The sequence below is a fragment of the Protomyctophum parallelum genome, assembly GCF_964188405.1.
Source record: "Protomyctophum parallelum genome assembly, chromosome: 11".
Lineage (NCBI taxonomy): Eukaryota > Metazoa > Chordata > Actinopteri > Myctophiformes > Myctophidae > Protomyctophum > Protomyctophum parallelum.
In genome coordinates this window covers 39,633,471-39,651,199 of record NC_139707.1, presented here as the reverse complement: position 1 = coordinate 39,651,199, position 17,729 = coordinate 39,633,471, and the positions used below count along the sequence as shown (strand labels likewise).

General features: G+C 44.1%; 1 protein-coding gene across 7 annotated transcripts in view; it reads right to left on the bottom strand.

Moving 5' to 3' along the window:
* Positions 1 to 17,729, bottom strand: part of caska (calcium/calmodulin-dependent serine protein kinase a) — a 134,818-nt gene that overhangs the window by 24,248 nt on the left and 92,841 nt on the right. For 4 of the 7 annotated variants that reach the window (XM_083775894.1, XM_083775895.1, XM_083775897.1 and 1 more), the window contains exons 6-13: positions 16,744 to 16,846; positions 14,536 to 14,711; positions 13,728 to 13,850; positions 13,103 to 13,186; positions 11,728 to 11,827; positions 9,261 to 9,382; positions 3,602 to 3,679; positions 1,140 to 1,187 (exon numbers count right to left, since the gene is read on the bottom strand). In XM_083775894.1, coding sequence (XP_083632020.1) covers positions 1,140 to 1,187; positions 3,602 to 3,679; positions 9,261 to 9,382; positions 11,728 to 11,827; positions 13,103 to 13,186; positions 13,728 to 13,850; positions 14,536 to 14,711; positions 16,744 to 16,846 — 834 coding nt within the window. The remainder of the gene's footprint in view (positions 1 to 1,139; positions 1,188 to 3,601; positions 3,680 to 9,260; positions 9,383 to 11,727; positions 11,828 to 13,102; positions 13,187 to 13,727; positions 13,851 to 14,535; positions 14,712 to 16,743; positions 16,847 to 17,729) is intronic. The other 3 variants (XM_083775896.1, XM_083775898.1, XM_083775900.1) reach the window with 1 other exon arrangement.

The window sequence follows — 17,729 nt, the reverse complement described above, 5'->3', positions numbered from 1 at the left end:
CTTATACAGCAGACAAAACACAAAGCCTGTTCGTCACCTTACCCTAAAATAATCTGGTCAGGACGTTCTCTTCTCCCTCCTGGTTCCCCCAAGCTGTGGAATAAACTCCCCCCCCCCCCCCCCCCCCCTCTCTCTCTCACTCAGAACTGCAGACTCACTCCCCCATTTTCCGCCGCAGTCTTAAAGATCACCTCTTCAGCACAGTGGTGGAAACTGGAAAACTGAGTCCAAAACCACCGTCCACTTGCGTTGAACTCATTTTCCCAGAAGCCCTTGCGGCCCAGATTTCCGGTTTCGTCATCATAACGCGACGGCCTCGTCACCAGGTCCGCGACAAATCTGCTCTTTCTTTTTAATTATTAAAAGAACGTTGAATTAATTAGCGGGGGAACACGGGTTATGCAGTAGAACTGTGCATCGGCCGACACATCGCCTAATCGGCCCAAAAAGATGAATTATTTGTATCTTTTCGGGCGACGTTCCTCCGCCCACTTTTCGACTATGGGCCGTTGGCCTGCTATCGGCGGTAGTCGCCGGGTCCCATAGACAAATAATGCACTTCGCCCGCTGTCAAAACATACTGTTATAATAGACGACAGGACTTGTTCCTGTGTCATGATAGATGTAGATTTGGTTTGGCTTGTCCACAAATGTTATGAATGCTATGTATGTGTGTATTTGGTCACAGGAATGCCATTCCGTATCTGTAACTTGCGATTGGTCTCATCCACTCATCTCACAGAAAGAGCCAGCACTGACCAGCCTATCAACAGGGAGGCACTATCTTCTGATTGGTTCACACACACACACACACACACACACACACCCTCACCCTCACACACACACACACACACACACACACACACACACACACACACACACACACACACACACAGTTGACCCCACTAATAACGCATGCAGTTGAAAATCCTCCGGATCTCCAGAAATGATTCCGTTCCATCCAGGTTAGAGATCCAGTGACAAAAACGGATCTCAGATGAGCTCAAAGAGCTCAGGTGATACCAGTATGCATAACGAGCCGAGGCATCTGTTTGTTTGTCTTTGGTTCTGTTTGTTGTTGGTGTTGTGAGGGTGGTACAGAGAGGTGTGAACGTGTGAACAGGTCTCGGGGGGCTTACACATTCCAGATGTTTCAAAGCGCCACTTGCTCCGTCTTGGGAGGAAATCTTGCCGGAGGAAGACACAGGAAGAAGGGGTTACACATGTCGCTGAACTGTCCTGGTTAAGAGAACTCAAGGGTCGAAAGGTTGAAAGGTCAAGGTCAAGAGAGGACAGAGGTCAGGGGGAGAGTAAAAAATAAATAACCCATGATGTGTGGGGAGAGGTTAGTATCTATAGTTCTAACATCTAAAGTTCATGGTTAGAACAAGAAGAACCCTTGTTAGTTATCCTTGAAACAGCTCACCCCCTGCTCCACTGGGTCAGAGAAAACTCCCAGAAGGCCACAGTGTGGATTGGCTCAAAGCATTTCGGTTTCAGCCGGAGGGGGGATCAGTACGCAGGAGCAAAGCAGTGGAAGAAGAAGGAAAAGCCCCCTACAGAAAAGCGAGAATAGATGAAAGAAGTGTTCGCCCGTTGTGAAGCGGCAGCACTGCATCGCCTAGAAGAAGAAAGCTTAGGAGCGTGTTTGTAGTGCTTAAGTGAAAGTGAAGCTCAGTTCTGAGCAAAGAAAGGACAACGTAATAAAAGACAAGTCTGTCTTTGACTAGAACTCTACCCCAACACCCCACATATAAAGCCGTAACGTTACCACATCTAGCGCAGGGTCCCATCCATAATCCCTCCAGACTGCTTCGGGGTGGAAAATGTGAGTCTCTGCTCTAATACCAAGGCGGAGACTCTCCTCTGACACGGCGTTCTAGAGCGGCATTAATTAGCCAGGCCCTATTTGACACGAACCAAAGCCACATAAAACAAAGCATGGGCACCCTCTCGTATAGCTTTCCCAGTATTAACACAGCTGGGATTTAAAGACAGGCAGCAGACCTCCCTATTCAGACTTCTTTAATTGCTCCCCCGACAAAGCTCACAAATGTAAACATAATATAAGCTGGGGGGGGGGGGGCACTCGCTTCGCGCACTCACACACATGTACAAACATACGAGTGTGCATCGAAGCACATGCATGGATGTACGCACACACGTACACGTGCGTGCGTGCGCACACACCCACACACACACACACACACACACACCACAACAACTATAGCAATTCTTTGACACCATTCCTCTGCTGTTCTCCGCCTGCTTCCTCCCTGTATTAGTGTGTGTGCGTAGCGCACTGTGTGGTAAATACACGCGTCTCTAATCTAACGGTGCGTATACGTTTTAATGGTGTCAAATCCTGGACTCCACAATGGGAGTCCTGTGTGAGAGTGGAAAACATCTACATCACACTATATAGCTCACAAATACACCCATGGGTATTGTGTGTGTGTGTGTGTGTGTGTGTGTGTGTGTGTGTGTGTGTATGCGCGCGTGTGCGTGTGTGTGTGAATACATATTGCCTTTTCTTTTTTTTCCCCCTAAACCTGAATGCCCTACTTCGTCATACTATTACTATGGTGTCACACAAAAGTAGCAAAAATAGAATATCTACAAGTTGGATATGCTATTTTTTATTTGTTCAATAAGTGTTTGTGAGTATATTGAACCAATAACTATTAACAAGTCTATGGACTTTTTACTACGACGTATTGTGCATCTTCCAATAAAGACTAGCGTGCCATGTGCCAGCCAATGGGGATACAGAGAAACGAACACAAGCACAATCTCACACTCTCTTATGGAGAAAATTGTGTTAAAAGAAATGTGTGTGTTATAATTAAATATAGTTAAAGTGGTGAAACTTATTTTGATGATACAGTATATTTGCTGAGGTCCCCTTGGGGGTCCCCAGACCCACTACTTTATGAAGTACCCGTCCAAAAACACAAAAAAGTCTATCAAAACCTCAACTCTCTGACTTTCAGCTCCAACGTTGTCAACTTCTCTGAAATGCAGGGGAAAACGGTCGGTTTCCACCAGTGGCGTCTGCGCTTCTCACAAACCAATAAAATGACTTCTGAATGGGTTTCCTGGACCGAAAACCGGCGTAAAGCAGCATGCCATTTTGAAACCCTCCCACCATGGAAATGCAAGGCACCAAAAATCAGTGTCTGTGGTTATTCACGTGACAGCTCGGAAAGCCTTAGATCCAACACATTATCCCAACTTACCCCCGGAGAGACAAGCAGTGCAACAACGCTATAGGTGTTCCACTAGTGAAGAGTTAGAAGGTTTTAGTGATCAACAAGTGGACAGAGTGGGTTAATATAGGCTGATCTTCGAGGTGAACAGAGACAGAACAGTGTGACGTAGTTATAGGTTAGGTAGGAGGTGCTCAAGAGAAGACAGGGGAGTAAATCTGCCAACAACATCATCGGCTCATCATTAAAAAGAGACTTACCGATATGACCGGGGAGAAGTAGAATACAATGCTGTGGATGTTTGCGAGTTATCCGTGAGATAACTGTCAAGAGTGTGTGCGTGTGTGTGTGTGTGTGTGTGTGTGTGTGTGTGTGTGTGCGTGCGTGCTCACCTCTTTGGCTCTCTGTACTGCATCACTGCGGGGGTTTCTGATATTAGGGGAGGACTTGGTGTTGATTTTGTCATACAGCTGAAAAGACAAAAAATTAAGACACAGACAGACAATCAATCAATCAATCAATCAATCAAATAGTGGAGAAGTGAACAACGATCCTGAGTCCTGGTGGTGCTACTGTATAAAAGGCAGACGTGTAAAGCGCTCCGTGATCGCGGGATCGACCATAGTGGAGATAAAGATTCTGTGACTACTTAAAAGCTATTATGGAACAACGAAGCAAAGCTGGCAGTGGGTGGATGTCGGATGATGACATTATACTAGATAATGTGTACCGATTTGCGTGATGTTTGGACAAAATCTGTAGGAGTAATAATAATAAAAACATGTGTTTTGTGGGCCGATATGAAGGATTCTGACCTCCAGGGAGTGTGTGTGTGTGTGTGTCCACAGTTTGCTGCCGAAGATTAACTGTATACACAGACGGACGGACGGACGGACCGAAGGACGGACGGACAAAACAGTCTCGGCCACACTATTATGGGAGGATGTGTCAGCGGCGCATGTGTAGCGGGTATGTGCGAGGAATTGAGGAATTATTTATTAGTATTTGTAATTGTAACAGTGAGTGAGCCCAGAATCTGCTGCCGGACTTAGATGCACACAGTCTCAGGCTGAAATGATAATAAAGGGCTCTTGTTCGTTTAGCTCCCTGATGGGAGACACAACAGCCTTTTATAGAGACAGAACGGCCCTGACTCACAGGACCACTCAAGGCCTCTGTTTACAGAAAGCCAGCTGACTAATAAAAATATTCAAACTGTGACCCGTCTTCCACAGCCTTGGTTTGTTGTGTGCGCGTCTGTGTTTGGATTCCTGTTTGTCGGGTCCATAATGGACTTCCCAGTATGCTGAGAGTTGCATTCTACAGTATATACACACACAGCAAAGTTTGCTTCCATGGGGGGGTCCCCAGTTAAATAATTGATATTTGGGGCCCAAATGGACGGATGTATGGATGGATTTTACAATGTGGATGTGGCCTAATGCATATCAACACGTGTGAATAAGCACCTTTGTGCAGTCTACACAGGAAAGGATGTGACTTGAATCATACGACTGTCTGTGGTATTAAACTGGTGATTTATCCAGAATGTGACTGACAACTGTCTGACCAGCAGAACACATGCTGAGTGAATGTATGCGCGCACGTGTGCGCGCACACAACACACACACACACACACACACACACATACACACACACACACACTTTCGTATAAGAGATATTTCGACACCACACATCTTCCGCTTTCCCTGTGATCAGGGCAACACTGTCCCAAAGACATGTGAGCAATGATAAACACAACATTAACAACTGTGACAGAACATTACATGTTTATTTTCTATATTAAAGGACAACTTACTTTTTGTTTTTTCAACCAAGGTTCATGTTTTAGCCGGTTGTTATTAGAGCAAGTAAAAGATGGGTGTTAATTCTTTTTTCATTTGCTGCTTTCTTTCGTTTAAGGTATTTTAGCCGTTTTTGACAGGGGGGGCGGGGGCATTCGAACATGGGGCTAAATAAGTCTTTTTACATAACATATTATGGTGATTTAATTTTTTACTTTATTTATTATTTACTATAGTCCTACTAGATCCCAGAGTATTACATCTGGCCACAAAAGATCACAGGATCTACTGAATGTCAGTTTGTCACATTCAGTGATGTTTCATGCTTAGATGTTTGAGTGTGACGTTTAGACATTTGCTAGCTTTAACCCGGCCGGAACCCCTTTGGTGTTTGCATTATGTTATGCTTTAGCGCTATTGAAAAATAACAGATCTACAAGCTCATAGCGCGCCACCGAGTGTCGCGCTATGAGCTTGTAGGTCTGCTATTTTTGAAAAATCAAAGAACGACTGACATAGAAACATGGCTTTTTCAGAAAACTGTCAGGATGTAGAAGATATTTTTAGAATCTGATCTCAGGTCAAAATGGGTTAATCACACTCTCCAGGATGAGAGCCTTTTGCTAAATGCCTGAATTGTAAATAGGAATTGTAAATTGAAATCCCAGTGTTTCATTTCAAGGAAAACATAGCAGATTTTCGAGCATCCAGCATCCCGTGCTGCTCGATGACGTTTAAAAGCGCGGTTGATGACACAATAATGTGGAGAGATAACAGATAGGAAATCGGTTCAGATTTCACCGTGTGTGAGCCCGAGGACATCCACTGGGTAAGAACACACACAGTCCGTGTGCTTTATGCATGTGTGCATTTCTCTAAACACAGATGTATAATGGAGAGCATGGGGAAGGCGGGGCTGAACAAATAGCTCTCATTGAGAGAGAGAGAGATACAGTGCTCCCCCCCACCCATGTGGAACACAGACACCCAGAAAAGGGTTAAACCATTACAGAAACCTGGCATCCCTATTTTGGGTGGGGTGTTGGGTGGGGGGGGAACTCCACGACAATTTCAGATCTAAAAGCTCACTACGTGGCGCAATGGCGACGTGTTAGATGTAGCTATTTTCGGCGGTGCGACGTTTGCGAGACAAAAAGAGGACCAAGTACCAGAGCCTATCCCAGCCGAACTATAAGTATTAGTTTACTAAGTATAGGGGGTATGATATGGGAACCACAACACACACACACTGTGACCGTCTATAACCCGACATCACACAGGCACACGAGTGCACGGCTTAGGAGAACTAATTACACCGTTGCGCAAAACGAGAAGGCCTTTACGTTTTGAGCAGAAGAGAGGATAGCTCAGAGTTGTGATGTGCTCCCTTCCTTTTTATAGCTGTGGGTTTCCTCAAGGACAACTACACAACCTATACACCACCTGCCTCCGCTAACTAGGAAGGAACTGAGCCGCTTACGGAACTAGTGAAATGTGAACAACAACAAATGTGCTCGACTAAAGCACCTCATTAAACATGTCGGGGGAAAAGAACAAGAGACGTGCGCACGCACACGCACACACACAGGAGGGGGGGGGGGGGGGGGAGTGGGCTGTCTGACTTCAAATTAGCTTACAGCATCTTGTGACAAAATACTCTTCTCCTAAAGACAGCAAAAAATGGAGATGAGAAAAAGACGAAAAACTCACACTCACCCAGGAGACTGCGTGTGTCAGAGATGTGCAGCCAGCAGAACACAAATCAACACACACACACACACACACACAAACGCAGAAGACACAAGTTATCTAAACCACCGAGGCTCCATCCATGCTCTGTTTTGCTGGCTCTCCCAGTCTCACCCCCAGCCTGTATGTGTTTGGGTGGGTGGAGTGGAGGGCAATGTCAGCCTCTGCATGCAGATGGATGGGGCAGATACTGCTTTGGAGGCTGGCTGTGTCTGCCTTGTGAATGGAAGTGAGGCTTGACAATAGGTGCCATTGTTCCTTCACGGACCGGGGCTGGGCTATATCCTCCTCTCTGTGTGTGTCTCTCTCTCTCTCTCTCTCTCTCTCTCTCCTCTCTGCTCCCTCTCCTTCCTTCTCTCAGTGTGAAAGTGGTGCTGAAAGCCCTACATCTGCAGTCCCAGGCTCCCAGTGTTACGAGGGCAACTGCAAATCTGGCAGCTTCTCTCCCTGCAAGTCTTCTCACTGTTGAAGCGATCTCTTATGCATGCGTGCGCGTGCGCATGCATGCACGCACGCACACGCGCACACACAGACACACACACACACACACACACACACACACACACACACACACACACACACATGCCTGTGTCCTAATGTGGCCTGTAGTCCTGATATGAGCAGAGCGGGCAGGGCTGCCTGGCGGCTCCTACACTGCTGTGAAGTGAAGTGGTAACTGACTGACCGTCGTGACTGACCGACTGACTGACGCATGGCCTCCACTAGAGCTCTTACTGGGCCAGCTGTACCACATACAGTATTGATTGACACAGGGTTAGACACTCAAAAGGTCAGGAGGACGGACGGCTCAAAATAGAGACAGAGAGAGGGATCAAAAATACTTTGATCTCAATGGCTGGACATCATTTTTAGAGATAATGTCACTGTGATCGTTCCACTCTATCCAACTATAGCCTCTTCCATCAGTGTGCCACTGCTAGTATGGTGGAGAACCACCTGATGTCCGATGATGCACAGCACTGTGGTCAGTTTTCTCTGCAAAGTCAAATCTGACTCCTCCAGAAGCAAGCAGCCGCAGAGCGTTAGTCAGAGTCGTAGCTTGCACTCTGCCCCGCCATTCGCCTTCATCCAGCACACAAACAAACAAAGGGTGTTTGTGTGTGTGTGTGTGTGTGTGTGTGTGTGTGTGTGTGTGTGTGTGTGTGTTCTGCGTCTGACTAAAAGAAGAAAGTACTTCACATTTTATTGCTGAAAATCCTCACAACCCCAAGCTGCTATTCAGAACCATTAATTCTCTTTTCCAGGCAGTCGCGGTTCCAATGAAGTGTCTCCTATTAAGAGATGCGAGACATTTTGGTTATTTTTTTGTTTCCTGCATTATAGCCCAAATCATGCCACCTCTGTGTATTCCACCACACAGTCAGAAAAACGAAGTGGATTTTATTTTATTCATAAGAAGCCCAGTCAGATTTACTGAGGATGATTAATGGCATGAAATCCTCCTCCTCTCCTCTTTAAGATGTTGTACTCACATGTTTTTAATCATGTGAGTGTGTGTGTGTGTGTGTGTGTGTGTGTGTGTGTGTGTGTGTGTGTGTGTGTGTGTGTGTGTGTGTGTACGCGCACACGCGACAGTCTCAATACTTTTAGACCCAGATTTATATACCCTTTTTGCCAAAGTACTGGCAAAAGTAGCATAATGACATATTAACTGGCAATGAGAATCAACCTCGGGACCACTTTTGGCTGGGGGGAAAGCTTGAAATATTGACTGTTAAGGGCTTTGTTTATTTTGTTAAATTAATTTAAGGTTAATTAAATCAAGACCTTAGCAGCCATTATTTAACTGACATATGCTATAGTGGTCCGGAGCTCAACAAAGATTGAGAACTATTCCTTTCCCATGGTTGCCCTTATTCTGTTCTCTTAACTTCCATATTAAACTCATACATAGCATACACATGTTTGCATGATTATATGGGCACATTTCCTCATAATGGTGTCTCAAACAGTCAATAATGGTAGACTTTGCCTTGAAATTCTAACTCCCTTTTCTGTGGAAGTTCTTGACCACCGACAACATTGATCATGTCATCATACATCACCAGGTCATTCCCCAACTAGTGGTCGATAAAAACAAATCTTCAGTTTCCTACATTACTAAATGAATGGTCAGGGAACACATATGCAATACCTTCACGGACCACCAGTGGTCCACGGACAACCAGTTGAAAACCTCTGCTCTATATGTTGCTAGGAAACCGATAAAAACGGGAATAAACCGGACGTGAAAAGTGCACCTCCATCCGCCTCAATGTAAACAGATTTACTAAAATGCATTTATCTCTGATTCTTTAGCAGACCTCTAAGCTCACAACTGTCCCATCGGTGATGTGATGTGAGCTTGTATATCAGCTGTGCAGTAGGTCTCGCTAGGAGCGTCTCACTAGCCAACACGGAAGAAGAGGTTGAGTGGACTGAAACCGTCTGGGGATCTGTTGGGAATTGATTACTGGTTCTGTGCCATGACACTTACGTCAAGCAGCGTGTGTAGATGTTGGTCCTGGAAAACGCTGTGAAGAAAGTCCAAATCCTTCTCACTGCAGTCTGTCAAAGCGTGAATCTCTTCCAAACTGTCCAGCACCTGAGACACAGCTCCTGTAAGCACACACACACACACACACACACGCGTTTCTATTAGGATAGTTGTGAGGACATCAAAACGTTTAACGTGGCATCTTCATAAATGCCATTTCTACCATCCTTCTTCAAATGTTTTACTTTCACTCTATAGCTCAAGTCATACGTAACTGCATGTGGTGTCGAAAATAGCCAATCTTCAAGCTCACAACGCATCCTATTGTGGAGCTTGTATCTGCTATTTTCTATATTTAGACCGGTGCGCAATTCCATATAAAATCAGGCATACCTCCCCGACACCTAGACCAGGGGCGCACATAACCGGTTCAGTCATAACAAGTTGCTCTTATTTTTAAGAGGATAAGTCTGTTTTGGTTGTAACCAAGCTGCCATGACAGTTTGTTGAATGTAAAAGTAAGTGATGATGCGGCTGCCGTTCGGAGCGCTAGTCCAGTCAAATAAACAAGAACACATGTGGATTAAACACAACCTTCATATAGTTACGATATGAAAGCCATGCTACCGTGACACACTTTGGAATTACGTTAAACATGGAACCTCCGTGGCATTAGAATTACGTTAAACATGGAACCTCCGTGGCATTAGGCGAGTAGTTTTTATCCGTCTCATGCTGGCTAAAGTAACGTTGTGGGTAGAGTAGAGCCGTCTGCCGGCAGTGCGCACCAATAAGCAACATCTCATGCTATCCTCTGAGAACTAGCCCCAAAACAGTGATGTGCACCCCTGATCTAGACTTGATTTCTAAATGCCTAAATCCAAACACTGACCCCAGCCTGAACTTTTCCTAATTTCCTAAACCTAAATCTTTTTTTTTAACCACCAAACAACCATTTCTTTTGTGAGGACCATTAACCCATTTTGGGCCGGGAACCCCTTTTGGTGTTTTAAACATTATGTTATAATTTAGCTATTGAAAAATAGCAGATCTACAAGCTCATAGCGCGCCTCCGAGTGGCGCGCTACGAGCTTGTAGGGTCTGCTATTTTTTTTTTATCGTGAAAATATTTATTTCAGAAAACTGGAGGATTTAGAAGATGTTTTTTTTTTTTTTTTGAGGTCAGAAAGAATGGATTAAAGTGTATTTCTGACAAGAGACATTTGGCCCTCAGGAATACAGTAATACAAGTACACACACACAGACACCCAGACCCACACACACTTCGCCTTGAACATGCACACAAGGTCCACTCAAAAGGTAGATGAATGTTGTCGTCCATTAATGCTCAGTATGACATGTGAACGGAAGGGTCCAGCTATTGAGAACAGACACGTGACGTCACAAGACACAAACGCACTTGACAGCCACGAAGGGGACAGTGTAGCATGCATCACAGTGCAGAAGGAACAGAAAGATACCTACGTTCTGCCGCTAGTAGTCCTATAGCAGGTTGCATTAACACAAAGATTTATGTCATGACCTTCGAGAAATACGTTCATATATTATTCCAAAGGTTTACTGTATAATATCATGCCATAGAATTATAAACATGTTAATTTAATGTATACCTGGCTTAATGTACCTTCAGTTAGGTTATGAGATGCTCTGTGCAGGCTAAAGATTAACTTTATGTTAAGCTACAATGTATGAAGATACAGTGTGTATTTAGTATTGTTAAAAAGGAGGTAAAACAAGTTTGTTACAGCGATTTTGACAACCTTGTTTTAGCACATTGCTTACTGTATTTCACAGCATCAGCGTATATGACAACTTTGCGCTGAAAATAGTCACAAATTGAGCAGTGGGGGCGTTTGAGGACACCCTTCCTCTCGTAAGCTTGCACATTGGCTGTTTCCGATGTGCGACACCATCACAACAGGTATAAATAATGTGTTGCAGAGCAGTTGGTTCTCAAAGTGGGCTCCAGGGACCCCCAGGGGTCCTTCAGGGGGTTCCAAAGGATGTCCCCAGCAGCTACTGTACATTTATTAATACAGCATCGCAAAACATTTTCAGATGGCGGTCTGCGGCCAAAAATACATATCAATTTGGGGGGGGGGGGGGGGGGATTCACTGCCAGGTGTGCAAAAGGTTCGTTTTGTGTTTTTCATACCGACTAATAGAATTATGTTGTTGTGGTAACAATAATAGAAAGTGCTGGCACAGAGGACTTCCTGACAAAACGGAAGTTGAGTAACGTGAACCATGACTAGAGTCAAGAAAAGGAAGTGGTAAAGACAATGGGCATTCTGGCAAAAGCGTGGAGGGGGGAGTCCCATACGGTGTCTCATATTCATCAAATTGCTCGCACTTTACACAACCGGGCATCGCAACAGCGCTACTCAGGTGTGCGAAGATTATTTGAAGGTCAAGGTCAATGTGAACGTGCACGGGTGCACATTACCTGAGGAGGTGGGGTCGTCAGAGAAGTCGTGCATCTCCTCTGGGGGGTCTCCGTAGAAGGAGTTAAACTTGTGACTGGAGACGGCAGCCAGCACAGCACCCTGCAAGAAGCACCACAACAGCAGTTGCAGCACACATTCTATACTTGTCTTTTAACACATTTTGGGCGCGGGAACCCCTTTTTGGTGTTTTAAGCATTATGTTATGCTTCGGCTATTGAAAAACAGCAGACCTACATGCTCGTAGGTCTGCTGTTTTTGAAAAATTGTGAAAATGTGGCGCAAATCTTTGAATATATATTCTTTCAGAGCGAACGTTTTTAACTCAAATCTTTGCTTCTGGGGGGGTCCCTGGAACAACATATTTTCAGATGGGGGTCGACGGCCAAATCCAATCTTTTATTTTTATTTTTATCAAAGTTTCTTTATTAATTTTCACATAGAAAATAGCATATAACATTTTTGGGCCACAAAGAGCCACAACCCCGGTATCTTGTACCATATGAAATAAAAGGCACATACACTAGTAGTATTAGCCGCCTAGCCAAAAGAGATGCAAAGGCTATCATATTCTTGTTTTGCCGGCTAAGATGTAGATCTTGGGAAATAACTCCAAACACTGCAATAGTGGCAGAGGGTTCTATGGGCACTGAAAATGTTTTAAATATTGATTGCCAAAATGTATTTAGCTTTGGACAAAACCAAAAAGCATGTGCAAGGGTAGCTTGATCTTGATTGCAACGATCACATATAGGATCCATGGTAGGAACGAACTTAAATAGTTTTACTTTGGACCAGTGGAGGCGATGTGAAAACTGAATAATAGTATGCCTTAGACAGATTGAAGAGGAGTGTATCCTATCCAGTGCTTCCTTCCAAACATCATCAGAAATTTGTGTCCCCAAGTCTCCCTCCCATTGATTCTTTAATGAGGTAAGTGGTTCCAGGTCAAATGAGTTTAATAAGGAGTAAACTAGCCCAATTACCCCTTTAGAGTGTGAATTGAGCTTTAGAATTGAGTCTAAAAGGGAAATTCTGGGGGTCTTTCACATGAAAAAGGTTGAGCACAACTGACATAGAAACATACGTTTTTTCAGAAAACTGTCAGGATTTAGAAGACATTTGTAGAGTCGTCCTCAGGTCTAAATAAGACCACATTAACCCTGACATCCCTACTAGGCTGGACATTTGTTTCCCACAACTATCCCCCAAATCCTCGTCGTTTACAACAACCAGGTCAATTTGTAAATCTGTTGATATCCGTTATATCATATTTGTCTCTGCATCAGATGTATTGTGCTGTACACATCTATCATCATCTAGCCTGGTGTGTGTGTGTGTGTGTGTGTGTATGGTCTGTGTAGAGTAGACTGTGACCTTGAGCTTCCTCCTGGCGTTGAACTTTCTCAGCTGCTCCACAGTCTCTGGCAGGTGGATCTTATAGGCGTAGCGGTCTCTCTCCTGGGAAACGTGGCGGAGCACAGAGAGCATTAACTCACACAGACACAGAGCCCAAGGCAACATGTTGAACACTGGTTGGACAGTGGCTGTGTACAGAGTACTACTACAGTACTAAAGTATTTAGATCCTTTCACACGGGAAGCGACTAATGTAAGCCCAGTAATTCATTTTCAATGAGAGGCAAGCGGGAGAGGCAATCTGACAGGCGTATAGTGACAAGCAGGCGCACTCCCGTGAAACTGCTGCATTTACAGCATGCTCACGCATTCCACACGCCCTCCACTAGAGTTTAACCCATTTTGGGGCGGGAACCTACTTTTGGCGTTAGCATTAGCCTATGCTTTAGCTATTGAAAAATAGCAGATCTACAAGCTCATAGCTGCGTGTCAGTAAAGAAACGCTTAGTGCTCTAACCGAGAGTATCAGCATGAGAGTGAAGTTATACGTGAACATGGAGGAAGGATTGATGTTTCAACTCAATGCAATGCATGAAAGGCTGTGCGTTGGTTAATTAGTGGGTCATTTCGTAAACAATGTACACCTTGAGCCAGGGGTGGTTGAGAGCCTCGTAGACGGTGATCCTCTCGGCAGGGTCCAGCATCAGCATGCGCCTCACCAGATCCTTGGCACTCTCTGAGATGTGACCCCATTGGCGTGGATGTAACTATATTCGCACGCACACGCACACGCACACGCACACACACACACACACACACACACACACACACACACACACACACACACACACACACACACACACACACACACACACACACACACACACACACACACACACACACACACACACCTCTGATCAGCAAGGACTCTTAGCTAAGTGTGAGTTGTTTGAAACCACACACAAATTGCCTATACACATGGAATAATATGTATATATAAATATATAATAATGGAAGAAATGACAGCAAGGTTACAATTAAAAATGGAAAGTTTCATACTTAGATGGACTTCTGTGATATTGTATTTGGGTGTTTCAGTGTATGTGTAGAGGTTGTTGGGTCTGTAAAAGTGTCATGTAGTGGTTGTTGTGTCTGAAAAAATGCTTTTATATAACTGAAGTGTATTGTGAGTCATGTCTCCAGCTCATCCCCTGCCTAGTCTTACACTCAACTTGAAAAATGCTGTACTATTGTAGTTATGTCAAGCTGTTTTTTTTTTGTGTTAGGTTAAAAAGAAAACTTTTGAATAAAAAAAAAGTATTTGGTGTAAAAATAAAGAAAACCTTTGAATAAAAAAAAAAGTAAAAAAGAAAAATTGCCTATACACGCAGTAAAATCTGCAGTTTTCACAGTGAGGAGGACTCGGGAGACTTCTTAAAATGAAACCCTTACCTTGTACTTTCCCTTGCAGATGGCCTCAAACAGGCGCTCCTTGGTGCCATAGAAGGGCAGACAGCCGGAGAGGAGGATGAAGAGGATGACTCCGCAGCCCCACACGTCCACTGGCTTGCCGTACGGCTCCCTCTTGACCACCTCGGGGGCCATGAAGTGGGGAGTGCCCACACGACCTGAGGAACAACAAACCATGGCAGTGGAGCTATACAGTATTGTAAAGATGGTGTGGCGTTTGGTGCTAAAAATGGCCGATGTGGCGGCTCACAGTGTGAGCTTTAGAGCAGCTAAAAAGTGTGTTTTGAAGAAAACACCAAATTGTGAAAAATCTAGTCTGGCCCACATGGGTGGAGACTATATGGGGAGCTGCATCATGATCCAAGAAATCTAGGGTAAATATTATTACAAATTTGGCCAAAACATGAAGCCACCTCACCTACAGTATAGCACCATCATGACGGAGATTTGAAAAAAATGTGGGGTGGTTGCTGTTACTTCATAGTGCAAATGTGTTTCATGGCAATTGGACACTGCATTCATGATTTGTGGCAAGAATTCGCAAAAAGGGCCACTCCCACACATTTTGGAAACCAATCATAATGGAATCTGAAAGATATATCTAGATCATAATTATCACTACAGCGCACCAATTTGCGTAGGAGTGTATCTGTACGGAGTTGTAGCAAAAAGTGTGTTTTGCAAAAAATATTAAATCTCAAGGGGAAATGGCCATGGCCATCATATATGGAATCCAGGGATTTATTTTTTACTGTATTACCTGTGGATCAAGAGTTGCAGGCCAAAACGTGATCCGGCCTCTTAATAGCACCCCCACCCTAATTCATTGTTGTTTTTCATATGAAGCGCATAGAGTTTATTTGGTATTATACGGCATTTGGTATTATACGGCATGCACACTTAAAGGGACACTTCACCCTTTTTGCAAAAAAATATATGTTAATGACGTTTAGAAGCTTTAGAACACTTTCCTGGAGATCTTTATGTGTGTAATATGTGGTTTTAGATATTTTAGATTATAGCAGTGAGCCTGTTGTCTCTGATGTCATGGACACTGGGCTCACTTCCTTCCTGGACTACATGTTGTCTCAGTAAGACAGCTCTCCCCCTATCCACAAGGAGGAGCAGTGCACCAAAGAATTATGGGAATTGTAGTCCAGGAAGGTAGTGAGACCAGTGTCCATGACATCAGAGACAACAGGCTCACTGCTACAATCTAAAATAACTAAAACCACATATTACACACATAAATACCCCCAGGAAAGTGATCTAAAGCTTCTAAACGTCATTAACATATATTTTTTTGCAAAAAGGGTGAAGTGTCCCTTTAAGCCTCTCCAATTGATCCAGAATGCCGCAGCTCGCTTGGTCTTCAAACAGCCTAAATTCTCACATGTCTCCCCCCTTCTCCGCTCCCTCCATTGGCTCCCGGTCGCTGGCCCACTGTTAGGTTCTTAGCTTGACTATTATATGTATTTGATGTATTACCATGTTTTTCTTCCTAATTACTGTAGAAATCGTTCTGTATTAAGAGTGTCTGCTAAATGCCCTACATTTTAAATTGTATGTGGTATACAAGTAAAATGGACTTGACAAGAGCAATGAAAAAAACCTCTAGTGCAGAACTATCTGAGCTGGTAATAAAAATTAATGAGTTGACTTTTTAACCCCGTTATTTGCTGAAAGGTGTAAAGTTCCAGTAGAGGTAGATGTGTGCTGCTAACCAATATGTAAAGTAGTGCGTATGCGTGTGCGTGCGCGCGTGCGCATGCGTGCGCGCGCATGCGTGCGTGTTTAGTACACATTATTCTTTCCACTCCCCTCCAAAAGCATCATCCAAATCCAGGCTGACTCTAAGCCCATCCTATAAGCCTTCTGGCTCCCCTTATTGCCAGACTTAAATATATCTTGGCACTTCCCTCGGTATTCAAAATCAAGAATACTAAGAAAATGAGTTTTCCTTAAAGTTGTACAAATGTGTTTCGTTCAGTTTACTAACGGGAACATACTGTGTGATGCCTGGAAATGGGAAAAGTGTGTGTGTGTGTGTGTGTGTGTGTGTGTGTGTGTGTGTGTGTGTGTGTGTGTGTGTGTGTGACTGTGTGTGTGTGTGTGTGTGCGTGCGTGCGTTATCTGTCTGTAAAGATAATAAGTGGGCATTGCAGTGATGTGTCACAGAATGTACCATACCTCCGGCCACCAGTCCTGATTCACCGAGCTGGATCGCTACTCCAAACCCCCCCAGCTTGACTGGAGCAGAGTTCTCCTTGGACGCCAGCAACACACAGTGGGGCTGAAGAAGAAGGGAGGAAACATTAACGTTAACCGATTTAGGCCTAAAAAAAAGTTTTCTGAAATACCTATGTTTCTAGGCCTATATCACTCAATATTTCATGTCAAGGACCCCAAAAATGATCTGTAATTGGCCTCCGAGACCCCCATCTGAAAATATGTTGTTCCAGGGACCCTCCAGAAGCAAAGATTTGAGTAAAAAAACATTCGTTCTGAAAAGATATATTCCAAATTTGAGGCACATTTTCACGATTTTTCAAAATAGCAGACCTACAAGCTCGTAGCGTGCCACTCGGTGGCGCGCTATGAGCTTGTAGATCTGCTATTTTTCAATAGCTAACTAAAAAAGAGGGGTTCCCGCCCAAAATGTGTTAAGTGGAAGGGAGTACTAGGAGAGGAAGAGAAAGAGAGGGAGATATGAAACTCTTCTTTTGATAATTAAAGAGGGGGGCAGGCCTCCTATAAATGACAATAATCACATGACAGACACACCCAAAGCCACCAGACCACAAAGCCCTCAGATCTCCACATTACCCTCCTGCCTACCATGAGCACACATGTATAACTAACAGAATCTTGAGATTAAAAGCCTTACGAAACGAATAACTGACAAGCATATAGTTCAAATCTACTGGTGATAATTTTTTGCAGCAACCTTTGAGCTCATCTCAATCTTGTGACAACTTTGTAGTTTCATCTACTGTTTTTCCCCTCATTCTCTTCTACTTTCAGCGTAGACTTGATTGAATGAGACATTTAAGGGTAAATAATTTCGGTCTGTTTTGACCTGAAACTGTCTTGGCAGACTGAATGCGATAGAACGGAATATTGAGGGCCACTCCCACACATTTTGGAAGCCAATCAAAATGGAATCTCAGTGATGT